The sequence below is a fragment of the Pygocentrus nattereri genome, chromosome 15 (assembly GCF_015220715.1).
Source record: "Pygocentrus nattereri isolate fPygNat1 chromosome 15, fPygNat1.pri, whole genome shotgun sequence".
In the NCBI taxonomy this organism is placed as follows: Eukaryota; Metazoa; Chordata; class Actinopteri; order Characiformes; family Serrasalmidae; genus Pygocentrus; species Pygocentrus nattereri.
The window spans coordinates 38,881,414-38,896,890 of NC_051225.1; the positions used below are offsets into that span (position 1 = coordinate 38,881,414).

At 45.3% G+C, this 15,477-nt stretch overlaps 1 protein-coding gene and 1 non-coding gene across 3 annotated transcripts in view; both read left to right on the top strand.

Moving 5' to 3' along the window:
- LOC108442162 (cytoskeleton-associated protein 5-A-like) overlaps positions 1 to 15,477 on the top strand; it is a 32,658-nt gene that overhangs the window by 14,515 nt on the left and 2,666 nt on the right. Inside the window, exons 25-38 of one of the 2 annotated variants that reach the window (XM_017722063.1) lie at positions 232 to 426; positions 1,341 to 1,479; positions 2,151 to 2,233; positions 2,427 to 2,531; positions 3,835 to 3,945; positions 4,676 to 4,825; positions 6,271 to 6,474; positions 9,129 to 9,264; positions 9,611 to 9,804; positions 11,528 to 11,697; positions 12,016 to 12,186; positions 12,300 to 12,414; positions 13,172 to 13,354; positions 14,636 to 14,823. In XM_017722063.1, the coding sequence (XP_017577552.1) occupies positions 232 to 426; positions 1,341 to 1,479; positions 2,151 to 2,233; positions 2,427 to 2,531; positions 3,835 to 3,945; positions 4,676 to 4,825; positions 6,271 to 6,474; positions 9,129 to 9,264; positions 9,611 to 9,804; positions 11,528 to 11,697; positions 12,016 to 12,186; positions 12,300 to 12,414; positions 13,172 to 13,354; positions 14,636 to 14,823 (2,144 nt within the window). The remainder of the gene's footprint in view (positions 1 to 231; positions 427 to 1,340; positions 1,480 to 2,150; positions 2,234 to 2,426; positions 2,532 to 3,834; positions 3,946 to 4,675; positions 4,826 to 6,270; positions 6,475 to 9,128; positions 9,265 to 9,610; positions 9,805 to 11,527; positions 11,698 to 12,015; positions 12,187 to 12,299; positions 12,415 to 13,171; positions 13,355 to 14,635; positions 14,824 to 15,477) is intronic. The other variant, XM_017722065.1, reaches the window with a different exon arrangement.
- LOC119265317 lies at positions 13,425 to 13,523 on the top strand. Its single transcript, XR_005131586.1, has one exon. It is a non-coding gene; the product is annotated as a small nucleolar RNA SNORD67 (small nucleolar RNA).

Here is a 15,477-nt window from a genome sequence, read left to right on the forward strand (position 1 = left end):
TGAATGCAGTGATTTGTGGGGGCTCTGCCTGGGCTTGCGTGACTAAAACAACCTTAAATTTTCTTCGGGGTGCCAGATGCTATACAGACATGTGTTTAGGTAATGCATTTAATTATGCATGCCAGAAATCGCCCCCGACACCAAGGTCCTTGCTCTTTATACCTTTTTGTATGCAGATCCTGACAGTTTTTAGTTTTGTTTCCCTTTTTATTTCTCCCCATTTCTGTGCAGCTTCTGGGCTGGCTGGCAGTAAAGCTGCCGACTCTGCGCTCCGTTCCCTCCGACCTCCTGCTGTGCCTTCCACACCTGTACTCCTGCCTGGAGGACCGTAATGCTGACGTGCGGAAAAAGGCCCAGGATGCCCTGCCCATGTTCATGATGCACCTGGGGTGCGACAAGATGAACAAAGCTGCTGCCAAGCTGAAGGTGCGTCTCGACTATTTGCGTCGGTCTCTGTTCCAGATGTAGTATCTCGGTTTTGTTGTTTTGCATTGCGATTGGGCGCTGTGGAACTTTTCCTTTCCTCTAGCGCAAGTTTTCTGACCAATATTGCGTTTCCTGCATTTACAAAGAACTCTTCTTTGCGGTTAGCTCTGAGCCTTGCCAGGAAGACGGGCGCATCCGTTTTTCAGTCTTGAGTAGAGCTGGGAGATATGGCCAAATGTCACTTTGAAGCTTTAAGAATTGATGCATCTGATATGACGGTTTACAGAACATCGTGTTCAACATCCCTGACCCAGAAGTGTGTATTTAACACTTAAGACTCCATCCATCCATCCGGTTGGGGGGGTGCTGGAGCCTATCCCAGCAGTCTTTGGGCGGAAGGCAGGATACACCCTGGACAGGTCGCCAGTCCATCGCAGGGCAGACAGTCACTCACACCCAGGGGTAATTTAGCACGTCCAATTGACCTGACTGCATGTCTTTGGACTCTGGGGGAAAACCGGAGAACCTGGAGGAAACCCACGCAGACACGGGGAGAACATGCAAACTCCACACAGAGAAGACCCCAGTCACCCGGCCGGGGAATCAAACCCAGGCCCTCCTCGCCACCGTGCCGCCTCTTTAAAGGATGACTATCCCTCATATGCTCAGAAAACCACTTGTCGCGATAATATCTAATGTCATTGCTCAGCTTCAGGCGTACGTTCAGTCGGCCAGAGCGTCCGTTCACACGCTCGGCTAAATGTTAAACATCTAATCTTAAAGATGGAGACCGCTGTGAATCATGTAGGGTATAATTAAAGCTGCGCCTCATGCGACTTTAAAAAAAGCACTCTTTTCATTTCAATTTAAAGAAGGGTTAATTGCTCACATATATCCTCTGTATGTTTCTGCAGCCTGCGTCTAAAGATCAGGTGGTTGGTTTGTTGGAGAAAGCTCGGGCCTCCGTACCTGCGAAGCCGGCGGCTCCAGCTAAAGCAGCAGCTGCAACCAGCAACGCCGTCAAACCTGCAACAGCTGCTACAGCTCTCCCAGGTCAGCCCCCCCTCAACATGGTTCAAAATCCAGAAGTAATTGGGGGATTTCCTTTGTCTTCACGCTGAGGCAGTAGCTTGAATTTGGTGGCGCTGAAGCTCCGGTTGGAGGATGTAGAAAAAAGACTTTGTGGTAGCTTCTGGTGCTGACTGACCGTTTGGTCTTGAAGTTTGAGAAGTCAAATTTTGACAACTGGCAGATCGTATTTATTATTTAGCACAAGGAAAAGTGAGGGAGGGTAAATCGCCGTCAAAGCTGAGAGAACTTGAAGTAAAACCAAACTGGGACAGACGACAGCAGGGACAGACGGAGGGTGGGTGTTCAGCTGGTTGCAGTCTGCAGCCTCACCACTAAATGCCACTGAATCTTATACCTTTAAGTAAAGTTAACACTTTGAGACGTGAGGTTTTTGATGGTTTAGTGGCAGCAATAAACTTTAAGTAAACGCTGATATTTTGCTCTGAGAATCAGACTTTCTGGTGCGGCTGAAGTTATTTTAGTTAGATTCGTTTAATAAGCAATGTGCAGTAATTTGTGTTGGAATGTTATGCAGTGTAATTAGTTTCCCTCTTAGGGTTTCTGCCCATGTGTCTTGATCGTGGATGTTTGACTTGGATTACACGATATCTGTGACGACGTCTGAACATTTTCTAATGCTTCTACGTTTTTAGCTCCAGCTAAAGCTGCACCAGTGAATGAACAGGTGCCAGCGGAAGCCAAGAAGACCAAACCAGCGTCTGCTCCCAAAGCCAAGGTGAGCTTCCTTTATCTCTCACTTGCCCTGACTAACCTCACGTTTATCCTAAAATAGCTTGGAGTTTTTGACCTGCTGCCTGGTGGGTTTTAGCACCTTTGCTGAAAGGGTTGGCGTGAAGTGGTAACTGAAGGTTTCCTCTTTTGATGTGTGAACATGTTTGAGTGGAGTTTTTACACAGCTGTCTTCTCAGGAGCTGGACACCAGCGCAAACACGAGTCTCAATAGCAGCCTGGAGAAAGAAAACGGTAGTTTCGGCGGTAAATCGAAAAGCCGCTCCAAGACAAAAACCAGCAAGGTACAGTGGGTTGAGTCGGCGGTCGTCTAGGTACAAAGGACACGGTGTTTCACTGCGGTCACTGTCTGGGTTCCACCTCATCACCGTAGTGGGTGTTTGCTTAATCTGTCTGTACACACAGCTGTTTCTGTGGTAGTGGGTCCATTTGCTCACTTTTCCTTGTTTCTTTTGGGTTTGAGTTTCTGCGTTTCCAGCTCTTGGCATTGGTGCAAAATATCCATTTCAGTGTTGGTCAGATTCACTGAAAATGCATGAGTGAAGGGAATGTTTAATGTCATTGTCCATATTTATGCTATGTTTCCACCTGTGCAGTTGTCGGAGAAAAATGTGGATAGCTGTGATTTTTGTTCATGACGTCTCATCTCAGGGCTTCATGTACTTCTGTAACTACAAGAGGACTGATGCTTATGTGTATCAGGAGCGCCGGCTTGTGGAATTGGGAGATATAACGTTAACTGGCATTGCATTTACTGGCATTTAGTAGCAGAGTTTGGAGTTTGGGGGTGTGTTTATTTATATATTTGTGTTTTTTGTAATAAATATAGTTGGAGAATAATCGAAGACGATTAAGTACATTTTGTTTTATCACCTTGCCCCATCTTTAAAACATCTTCTGAGCACCAGATATGCAGGGCCATTCAAAAAGATTCATCCGATTTCAAAGCACCAAATTTTTACAACTGTGATGCGCCGAGGAACCGATCGCAATCCAGTTGAAAGGGGGGGGGTGTCATAGTTTCTGGCTGTCAGTGGAAGATGGCTCTCTTCAGTCTGAGAGGAGATGAGACCCCTGAGCAGAACGCGTTCTGCGTTCTCCACTTCAATAAGAGTGAATCCGTGAAGCTCCAGCAGCTCAGAGCGTTCGTCGTTGGTTCCACAGCACTGGATGATCTGAAAGAGCTGTGAGTGCAGCGACATGTGACGTGCTCAATCGAGTGTGGGATGAGTTTGACTAGGGCGTCGATGTCGTCCGTACAGCTGGAGGAGGTTCATATTGAGCACTTGTAAGGTTACATAAACCAGGTACAGTTTGCTGCATTGTTCTGCGATGGTTTACGAGTGAAATCACTTTTTAAAATTGAATGAATCTTTTTATTCACCCTGTATTATTTCCCCTCCTCCTCCTCCTCCTCCTCCTCCTCCTCCTCCTCCTCCCATCACCCCACAGTCAAGAGAAACCTCTCAACTAGAAAATCACTTACCATACAGAAGGAAAATGCATTGATTCACGTTGCATTTCTGGCCCTTGCTGACCAGTAGGCACGTCTGTTCCTGCTTTGACTCTTCACCTTTTTACTTACAGGCAGTAGTGAAGAAGCCCCCCGGAAAAGCTGAGGAGGATCGGTCCGGCCCCATCTTCACCCTGGTGCCCAACGGCAAAGAGCAGCGTGTCAAAGAGGAGAAGAGTCTAAAGGCATGCTTCGTTATTCTCGCTTATTTCCCGAGATCACGCGTACTCCAGATTTAGAGTGAAGGGGATTTCCACCGGTCACTGTGTAGTTCACTCAGGTTTCTCTACAGTGTTGGTGCTGGGAACCAGGGGGTCGCCGTGACAACAGACATATTTACTATTCAAAGCCACCAGTTGAGCCCACAGGTGGCGAGTTCTATATGGAATGTTAATGGTAAAACTGGTCAATCTGAAAAGTTTAAGGGGGGATTTTTAAAAGCATCATTTTCCTCAAATGTCTGATTCCCGTCGCCACCACTGAGAACATTTGTGCCTCTGTGTTGGTCTAGAATGGAGCATTTCACACCAAACCACTCTGAATGGCTGTTTACACTCTGCTAAACGGCAACTCCTCACCGTCTGCATCATTAAGTAGTTGGTGTTGTATTTGGTGGGGGGGCAGTCGTGGGCTGGAGGTCAGGGAACCGGCCTTGTGACCAGAAGGTCACCGGTTTGATCCCCAGAGCCGACAGCACATGACTGAGGTGTCCTTGAGCAAGACACCTAACCCCCAACTGCTCCCTGGGTGCCGTGGATAGGGCTGCCCACCACTCTGGGCAAGTGTGCTCACTGCCCCCTAGTGTGTGTGCTCACTAGTGTGTATGTGGTGTTTCACTTCATGGATGGGTTAAATGCAGAGGTGTAATAAGGGTCACTTAATCTTATTTGTCTCGTAACTCTGTGGGTTTGGCAGGTGCTGAAGTGGAACTTTATTACCCCTCGGGAGGAGTTTGTTGATCAGCTGAAGGCTCAGATGGCTCAGTGTGTGGCTAAATGGCTGATGGAGGACCTCTTCCACTCCGACTTCCAGAGACACATCAAAGCCATCAGCACCATGATGGAGGTGAGTGTTGTCTGTAAAGATGGACTAAGTCATGGCACAGTTGAATAGTTACCTGGATTTTGTCCATTTGTCTCTTCAGGGTGTAGATTGAGTGTGAAGTTCACCCAAATGTTCCTTTGCCGTTATCCAGTGAAAGCATCAGCAATACATTAAGTGCACCACTGTATATCAGACTAACAGCACTGGTCAGCTTTAAGTGTTCGGTACACGATTAGGGGTTGGCAGCATTGGGAAAATATCAGAATACTTGGACATTTTCACGGTATATTGTGTTTTTTAATGGACTGCTCTGAGCTAAATCCACTTAAAAAGCCCAGTTCTGCTCAAGCTGTAGTGAATCGTTTGTAATGAAGTGCGGATTATATATATACACCATATATTGAGTCATCTTTATAGTGATAAATTCCCGTCATGTTGCCCACTCTACACACTTCCTTTTTTTTCCCGGCCCACTTTCTGATTAATTGCTGGGGTGATGAGGCGATCCTGTTTGGTGGGGGATCCTGCAGTGTTGGGACTTTCACTCAGACTCCTGACGACATTTACAGGGGCCATCTGACCAGCACTGACCACAGAAATCTGCCTTTTAAATCTTATTTTTATTTATGCATTTTTCTTAGTTTATTTATTAGCCTGTTTTGAGTAAATTGACTTTGTTTGGGAAAACCATAAATATAATTGGAGCTGCATGGCTAGTGGAAAGATGGGAGATGAAATTCTTCTTAAGGTGTTGGTGTTGATGTTCTACCAGAGTGGAAATGCAAATATGGGAGGTACAAGCTGGTTCCCTCACCACTCGAGTAGTGGCTGCAGCCTGAGGTCAGTTAGTCCAGTTTACTGTCAGAGGAGCGACCTCAGACTGTACTGAGTTAATGGGGGGGGGGGGGGGGGGGGAGAGGAAGGAAAGGGCATGTTCTCAGGGTCAGCCACTGGCTTTAGCCCAGCATGAAGACTAGCTGGTTGGCTGGTTAAACTCCAGCAGCGCCAGACGAGATTAAAGCTCGTGCGAGAGACGTGAAGCGACATTCATCGGCGTTTAGAGAAGCAACTGTGTGATTTCCATGCTCACCTCTGGTGTTGCGTTCTGAAAGCAGTACTGACCGGTCATTCCTGTTTACTACACTGTTAGAAACACACACACTGTGCAGGTACATGATTCATTCATCAAGGTACAAACAATGGAAGTGTACCTTCAAAGGTACTGCAGTGGTTTTAGAATTAGAAGAACTAGAATTACCGTTTACGGCCATAGGGTGGCGTGGTGGGTAGCGCTGTCGCCTCCCGGCAAGGAGGGCCTGGGTTCGATTTTGGGTTTGATGAAATACCTTTTGAGGCTCTTCGATTTTTATGGGTCTACTCCGCAACTAAGGGTAGTTTGAAAAACGGTGCTGTACCAAATTTTCCCGACTTTATTGAACGTGTTTATTTCCCTCTCCCTCGTTTAGCATATCGAGGCCGAAGCCGAGGCCACGGTCAGCTGTCTGGACCTGATCCTGAAGTGGTTTACTTTGCGCTTCTTTGACACCAACACCAGCGTCCTGATGAAGGCTCTGGAGTACCTGAAGCTCCTCTTCGTCGCCCTCAGTAATCAGGATTATCACCTCACTGAGCACGAGGCCACTTCCTTCATCCCCTACCTGATCCTGAAGGTGAGTCAGTGGTGAGATGCTGTTTACACAGCCTCAGGCGAGGCTGAACACATCTCCGTGTTAGACCTGCTCATGTAGCCACTCTGAACAGGTTCAGGTTCCAGGATTTGCATACGGTCATCACTGTTCAGGGATTCATTACGTTCCATCAGGAAAACGAGGCCAAACGCATGAATTCTGATCTGGCTGTTCAGACAGTTGCGTTGTCGCAGATCAGATGCGTGATTTTAGTACCACGTATGAAAGCGTCTTAAATCGGAATTGGAAATGTCACTCGTGACGTTGAGAAGACTGAGGTTATGTGGAGAGTCTCTAACTAGGCTAGCAACCAGTAGTGGACAGTAACTGAGTATCTGAGTAAATGTAATGAGTTTCTGTACTTTAGTATTTTTGGTGTATCTGTACTGAAGTTTCTCCGTTCTGGGGACTTTTTCCTTTCACTCCACTACATTTCAGAGTCTAATATCCGACTTTTTCCTCCTACATTTTGAGAAATCTGTCGTTCCTTTTGGTTTCTGTGTGTATAAAAACGTCACATGTCAAAACGAAAGAAGCGCAAAGCCAGAGCACCAATCAGGGCCCAGCGGTCACTTTGTTTAGAGCTGGTTTTGACCTGTTGGTCATATCGACCCAGTGCAGCACGCGGTTCAACGTCAGCGCAGCAGCGTAAAACTTTGGGAGAGTCTGTTCAACATAAATGATGAACTAACCTAACTTTGTGTAAATAGAGCTCAATATAGAAATATGTCCACATATGCAGTCGAGACTGACGCGGCTTTTTTCTGAATTTCTACAAACACCATTTCATTTTATAGTAAATGAGTTTGGGCTGGTTTATGTTTATGAACAGACGCCTACAGATCAACATAGTAAAGGAGCTCATCTGTGATCCTGAGTTTAAAGCCAGTTTTTATTCAACTTAAACTTGGAACTAAGTTGTAAATAAATCTGAAACTGAAACTTTGCTTGTGTGTAAAAAGTGATTTCAGAGCCACTCGGTTCTCCCTGATGGAAACTGTTTACCTTCAGTGTTTTGTGCTTCTGATCATTTTAATAGACGTCAGCGTCACTAATTAATGACGTTCTATTAAAAGACTGGTTTACCAAGAGAGACGCTGGAGGACTTTCACCTGAAATGAGTTCATGAAGCCAGTCTGGTTATAAAAATGATAACAGGACATCAGAGCCAGAATTACTCTTTTAGTACTTTTACTTTATACTTAAGTACATTTGAAGGGAAATACTTTAGTACTTTTACTCAAGTGGAGGTCTAAAGGGAGGAAATTCTACTTTTACTGGAGGAATATTTTACCTTGGGGGTCTCGACTTTAACTCCAGTGCATGGTTTGTCTGGACCTGGCTGTTTCTCTGATAACTTGGCACATCTCTGTGAATGAAGAGGCCAGGTTGATGAGCCCTCCTCAGCATCCGACACTGTACCTCTTGGCTCAGTAGCTCATCCAGCGTTTCCAGGGTGTTATTATTCTGTCCGTTACTTTATTTATTTATTTATTTTAAAAGTCCCATTACGTCCCTACGTTAATTTCACAAATCTTTTTTCCGTTTTGTCCCCTTCCACATGAATTTCTGATCTGAATTTGTGCTGAATATCTGTCTGAATGCACACGACTGTGGTGTCAGAACAGAAGTTGTTCATTTTCAGGATTTATTTAAATGTATTTAAGCGAAACAGTTGAACTTTGTACTACGAACCTGTTTCGGCGCGTTTCCGAATAATTTCCTACACTCAATGATGCGAGCCCTAGTAATTTATCATATTCTAATGCAGTTGGCCAAAAAAAACTACATTTCCCATAAACTCACATTTCCCATAAACCCCTGCTGAGCAGTCAAGTTAGTGTTTACAGTACTGACTATCAAGCTGCTTGGCTGTACCAGCCATTGGCACCGTTTAGCCTGTACACTGCGCTTAAAGAAGGAAGTGAAGCGGACGGAGAAAAATCATTGAACATGTGGAGGAAGTCGCTTGTTCTGTGGGTTGGATCAGCGATTTGGTGAGTGAGATCTGCAGATCAGTGAGCAAAGCTCCAGCTTGTACAGCCAGGAGACTCGCATATCTGATTAATTCAGACTTGTTTGCCAAAAGTGGACTAAATCAGATTTTACCTGCTTTAAAAATGCTCTTGCTGTTCGGTCCAAATGTCGTGCGTAACGTCAGGTCACTGCTGTACCTGCAGGTCACCCTGCTGCTGAACCGTGTCCAGGTTTGCTTATTTAAATATAGAAATAATTAATTTCGGGAAAAATAAATGAGTAAAAAACCAGGATTGATGAGTGTAATTAAGGAAGTATTGTCAATTAATAATAAGTGTATACAGTAATAAAACAAAGCCTATTTGATGTGTCTGTACATAACGAGAAGCCAATTATCACACATTTTATGTAATTAAGACGCAGGGTAGAAAAAAAAACATGCATATAGAACAGTGAGTGAAGGATTGTGGTGTGGCCGTCGCTCACTGTCCCCGAGTGGGACACTCGCACTTTATCTTCATCTCCCAACATCCTGAAGCTGTTTATCTGTTTTCAAATATATTGAAATAATTATTTGAGCTCTCTGTCTCTCTGTCTCTCTGTCTCTCTGTCTCTCTGTCTCTCTGTCTCTCTGTCTCTCTGTCTCTCTGTCTCTGCAGGTGGGCGAGCCGAAGGATGTTGTGCGTAAAGATGTGCGCAGCATTATCAGCCTGTTGCGGAGGGTTTATCCCGCCAGCCGAGTTTTCCCATTCCTTATGGACGGCACCAAGTCCAAAAACTCCAAACAGAGAGCTGGTGAGCTAAATTGGACTAACGTCTCCTAAAATGCCCTCGTCAGGATGTCTGTTAGCACATAAATCCAGTAAATCAGTGTTTCAACGTTTTTCTCAGACCCTAAACTGTTGTGGTTTGTGCTGTTGAGCAAACGGCTAGACGACGTCTCGATGTCTGTATGTAACAAGGCGCACGGCTCAACTCTTCTGCTTTTGATCTTGAATTGTTTTATTTTTTTTATTTTTATTTTTATCCTTAACTGCCTTTTTTTAAAAGCCCTGCCAACGTTGAGGATTAAAACCTTCTAATTTACCAGATGCACAATTTTATTTATGCTTTAACTAATTCTCATTCTGGGATCCTGCAGAGTGTCTGGAGGAGCTGGGCTGTCTCGTGGGCTTGTGTGGAATGTCTGTCTTCCAGCAGACGGCAACGAAGGCTTTGAGAGAGATCGCTGTTCATATCGGGGACCGTGACACGGCCGTACGCAACGCCGCTCTAAACACTGTGGTGGCGGCTTATAACGTCTGCGGAGAGCAGGTTTACAAGCTCATTGGCCAGGTGTGTTGCCTCGATCACGCTCTTTCCTCTCCTCTTCTCAGGGATGGAAAATGTCCCACATTTATTTAGAGATTAAATGTGTTTTCTTCCCTTCGTTCTTGAGAGAAATTTACAAACCTGTTATTCTTAATATTTTCAAGAATATCCCTTGTTCTTCGATTTAATCTTAACATAAATGTGTTAATCTTATGACAGACTCCCTCGTTTCAGGCTGTCAGAGTTGATGAGGTGAGCATCTAAGTCAGAGGTCACTGATGGGTGGACCGCGGTCAGGGTCTCCTATGTGGACTTGGACCTATAACCGATTAAACTATAGAGCGTTTTCTTTTTGACGGAGTGGTCTTATTTTAATTGGTGTAACTTTATTAGCCTTTATGGTGCCCCAGGACACTCGCAGACCAATCATGTGCTGTAAATATCACACGTGGCGCCACTCGGTCAATCAAACGTGCATTACGATGAGCTCCGAGACTCGAGTGAGTGACTCGCACAGAGGGCAGGGACAGGGTGAAAAACGAAGAGTTAGAGGGAAGTTATTTCACTTGAGCTCTAAGAAGAGCAAACTGGCAATAAATGTTGTTGAAATTTCAAATAAAGTACAATTCTGTGATTCGACATTCAGTTGTTGACCATAGGATGGACATTGAGGTTCCAGACCTTTTCTTGAGGATATTTTCTCTACCTTATTTTAAAGACCCCTAATCTAAATGAGTCAAACTCTGATGCCAACCTCGTCTTTCGCTTTTTGCCACCACCCAACAATTATCGTGTTTTCTGAGGAGGGTTTCCTGTGGGGTGTTGCTTCCACCCAGCTTTGGGTCATGACCGAAAGAACGAGATCGTGGATACAAGCAGCCGAAATGAGCTTTTCTCCGCAGGGTCGCCGGACTCTCCCTTAGAGACAGGGTGAGAAGCTCGGCGATTCGGGAGAGGCTCGGAGTAGAGCCGCTGCTCCTCCACGCTGAGAGAAGCCAGTTGATGTGGTTCAGGCATCTGGTAAGGATGGCCTCTGGACGCCCTCCCTAGGGAGGTGTTCCAGACATGTCCGACGGGGAGGAGACCCCGGGGAAGACCCAGGACACGTTGGAGGGATTATATCTCTCGACTGTCTTGGGAACGCCTCGGTATCCCTCCGGAAGAGCTGGAGGAGGTGGCGGGGGAAAGCTGCTGCCACCGCGACCCGGACTTGGATAAGCGGTTGGAGGGATGGATGTTGCTTCCACCATCACCTCTAGTTCTTGTTTTGCTAAAACATTTTTTAAACAGATGATTTTAATGTGAGGTTTTTATTGTTTTTGTTGCCCCCCCCCATTTTGCTCCTCTGAGAAGATGAACCTAATAAGACACATTTTGAATTTGCATTAACTGCTGTCATGTTTATGATGAGCTATAAAATGCACCGTAGCCTACATCAGAGAGAATCTCTAAAAATATTAAGTTCTCAAAGATTCTCCGAAGATCTTAAGTGCAGTTCTCAAATTAACATTCTTATTAACTTCTTAGTGTTTGTCTTGAGAACCTTCAGACTTTTTCTTAAAGCTCTTGTGAATCTGGCCCTGATGACTAATTTATTATATGGCTCTGTATATTAAACGCTTGTACTGTGTTTATGGTGTGAAATCGTGAGAACGCTGTAAGGTTGACCAGCTCACTCCATGCAGCTCTGCTTGGCTTGCATGGAAAAAAAAATCATTGCTTTAAAGTCCTCCTCTGTTCCCTGAAGCTGTCTGATAAAGACATGAGCATGCTGGAGGAGAGGATTAAGCGCTCTGCGAAGAAGCCCTCCGCTGCGGCCGCCCCTGCCAGCAAACCTCCGGAGGAGAAAGTGGCCGTGTCGGCTAACGCCAGCGCTCTGAGGAAACCTAGTTCAGACCAGGCTCCGCTCAAACTGAGGTACACGCGCTCACCTGCTGTCAAAGCCACCGTTTGGTCCACTTTGCCTCCGAATGTTATCAGCTAGGACGTGTCTGCTGCTTTAGTTTTAGTGCTGGAGCTACACGGCTGCTATCAAACGCTGCACTGAATTCGTGATTGACAGTTTTTCCAGTCTTTTTTTTTTTTTTTTTGCTCATTTATTTATCTCTCTCTCTCTCTCTCTCTCTCTCTCTCTCTCTCTCTCTCTCTCTCTCTCTCTCTCTCTCTCTCTCTCTCTCTCTCTCTCTCTCTCTCTCTCTCTCTCTCTCTCTCTCTCTCTCTCTCTCTCTCTCTCAGTGAAATCCGCAGTCAGAATGCAGTGGAGCAGCAGCAGAGCTCTGCTGTGCCCCGCGAGTTCCAGCTAGACCCAAATTTCATTGTGGATCTGCCGGAGACGATCATGCCTGACCTGCTGGTGGTGGAGGCGGCTGACCCCTCACCGCTCGACGTGCTGGAGTTCAAGTTCAGGTGCTTGGAAGTCATTTTAACCCTTAAATCTGATTCTGTGGGCAGATACTGGGACCTTCAGCTTTGAATGCGGGACTTTTATTTATTTTAATTTAATTACTGTTATTCTGTAGGTTGCCGTCGATCTCTGGCGGCAGCAGCCATGAAGAGTCCGTCTCCAACATCAATCTCATCATCTCTCAGGTTGCCAGCTCAGACGCCAAAACCAGCATTCAGGGCTTAACGAAGGTAGGGACTGTGCGCCTCCTTTAGTGCTGTAGATTTAGTTTTTTCCACTCATTTTGATTCATTCTTAGTGATTTTAAATAAACGTCTCATTTCACAGTAATTTGATTTTGACTCAGGAGTAATTTTTACCAATACACTGAACTGAGGCTGGGCTATATGGCAAAAATGGTGCTTGAACACGTTCATGATGCACGATATTTAGTTTTTCTGAGATTTTATAAAGTTGAAAACAAGGGGACACAAAACAGGATGAGCAGTGCTTTATGTAATTAAAAGGGGGGGGGGGGGTAGTTTTAGGGGGTAGTTTTGCTCCCCTTCTGATGAAACACACATTGTCAGTGTTCTTTAAAGGTGGAGTTACATGATGTCTTACCCCGAGTCAACAGTTGGAGACACACTAGAGTCGTGTGCAAGGGATACAGACTCTGATTGATTATTTATTAATTAATTAATTTATTTATTTATTTTTGCCTCCTGGTCGTGTTTGAGACCAATTGGCGTGTAAACATTACTTGCAGGAATTTTGCTTTGGACCAAAAACGTTATTTTTTTTATTGTTTTATGTAAGTGTTCTGAAAATATTACGTATTGTTAAAATCTAATTTGAAAGTGTAACTAAATTCAAAGCTCTGTAAAATCAAGACGTTTACACACGATTAAATATGATATTACGCTTGAAGAATGTGTGTTGAGCAGCTTTAGTAACAGAGGTTTAACTTTAAGCGTCATGCTGTCCGTTTCTCTCTTCTGTGCTCAGATAGTACAGATTTTGCATCAGGAGAGCCAGTGGAAGCTGATGTGTGGTCACGTGGACGAGTTCATCGTTGCTACACTCATGCAGCTCCGCCTGCTGGCCAGCAGGCGCATGGTGGACGAGAGAACGGACAGACAGCAGCAAGTAGAGAAACTGTACAGCTCAGTCATCGACTCCCTAAACTCGGTGAGGGCGACGCTGCAGTCTTCGTCTAAGTGGATAAGTTTAGCTTTTTCTGGCAGAGCACGCTCTGTGTAGCTGGAGTGATGAGGCGAACCTGTTTGGTGGGGGATCCTGCAGTGTTGGGACCTTCACTCAGACTCCTGACGACATGCACAGGGGCCATCTGACCAGCGCTGACCACAGAAGCGAATCAAGGCAGTGTGTTAAAGAAATAGTTTTAAGGCAAACTACTAGAAGGCTGATCTGCTGTTATCTTATCAGAAGTACAAAACATCTTGGAGCCTGAACTTTGTCTGCGCCTTAGTCCAATCCGATTGGTTCTAGCTTAATGTGTTTATATGCTCACTCTAATCTACAGTCTGAAAATCTCTGACATGCACACAAGTAATTAATTCCATTAGGTGCATGCATAGTGGACCACTTGGGCCAAAACCCAGTTTATATTTACCCCTACCCCTTATTTTCGAGGGTCACTTTGCCACTTGGAACTGAGCTACAGGGCAGTGGTTGAGCTCTTCCCTCTGAAATGAGACCCTCTAATAAAAGAGCATCACTTCATTAACAGCTACCAGCGCTGCTCTGTAGGCGACCCTGCCCGTCTGCAGGGACAGCAGAGGAGGGGAGAGTTCAGCTCCTCACTGCTGGGCTTTAGTTACGTTTAGGGGATCATGCGCCTTCAAAGAGGGGGGGCAGTTATTTATCACCCGCCCCAATTCTCCAATATGCTTGTAATGAAGAAAAGGACCTTAATGCTGCCCTAACACTTTACCCTACCTCTAGATTTGAATGTAAAACGGAGGGATAGGTCTGAGTGGTAGGGGCAAGGGGTGAAATGGGACTGGGCCTTGGTTTAGACGTTATCATGACCACGAGCATCACGCGAGTCCGGTCAGAGAGGGGTGAGCAGCTGAGAGGACGCCACTGTTTTCAGTTGGTCTTCAGTTTCTGCTCCCAGCACTTTGAACGTTTTATCAGCTTTTTCCATCATGTGAACAAATATGGAGACGACATCAGATACAGGCGTTAACACGGATGTTATTCTTCCGTTTAACTACTTTTCCGGTTCACCCACCTCCTTCAGTTGGGTGGAAGTCGTATTCCAGATGGCCTCAGTTGGTCTAGTCTATTCTGATTGAGATGTTTACATGGACATATATTATATTCCAGTTCAGCTGCATGTAAATGTGACTGTCAAACGGCATAAGCAAGTGTATCCTGTGATTTAAGTAAACGTGTGTGTGTGTGTGTGTGTGTGTGTGTGTGTGTGTGTGTGTGTGTGTGTAGCTGGTCTTAGCAGGTAAGCTGGCTCAGGAGACCTCTCCAGGTGTGCTGAAGGATCTGGTCCATGCACTTCTGACTCTAATCTTAGACCCTCGGCACCAGCAGAGCTCAGGGCAGTCTCAGCTCATCCGCTCTGTTCATGTCGTGCTTTCCGCTCTGTTCAAGACTGCAGATCCCACCAACACACTCAGGTGATACAAACATTCTGGATACTTCACTCCTTCAAGGTTCTTCAAGTGGTCTTTAGTGTAAAAAAGTTACATGCAGAACGATGAACACTCAAAGAACCCTTTGCATGATTAAAGGGTTCTGTGCCTCATGAAGGGAATCCTTCGATTGATGGAGAATGTAAGAAGGTGCTTTAGATGGTTCTGTATAGAGCCTTTTTGGGAAAGCATTATGAATAGCACTCTAAGGGTTTTTTCTCTTGCGACTTTGACGTGGTAATAACTGAAGAACCCTTTAGGGTGTTGTAGAGAGCCAGGTTCTGTGTAGAACCATGTACAACACATTCTCCATCCGTCTGAAGAACACTTTCCTGATGCACAGAAGGTTTTAATCATGCAAAGGGTTCTTTGAGTGTTCATGGTTCTTTTATAGAGCAATTCTCTGTAGTAAAGAAGCTTTGAGTGTGTAGTGCAGTGTAGCTCTTTATAGAAGGTTAACCTGTTAGTGCGTTTAAAATAGTTTGGTTTATTTGTTAACGTTCACTTGGTGTTACTTGGTGTCTAACAGCTGTTAGATCTTCTGCCATGAAGTGGGACATGATGTGCTCATTTAGTTAACATGGAGAGACTTCGTTTAAAAATGACAGCCATCCCTGATATTAATGCAGTCGCTGGATT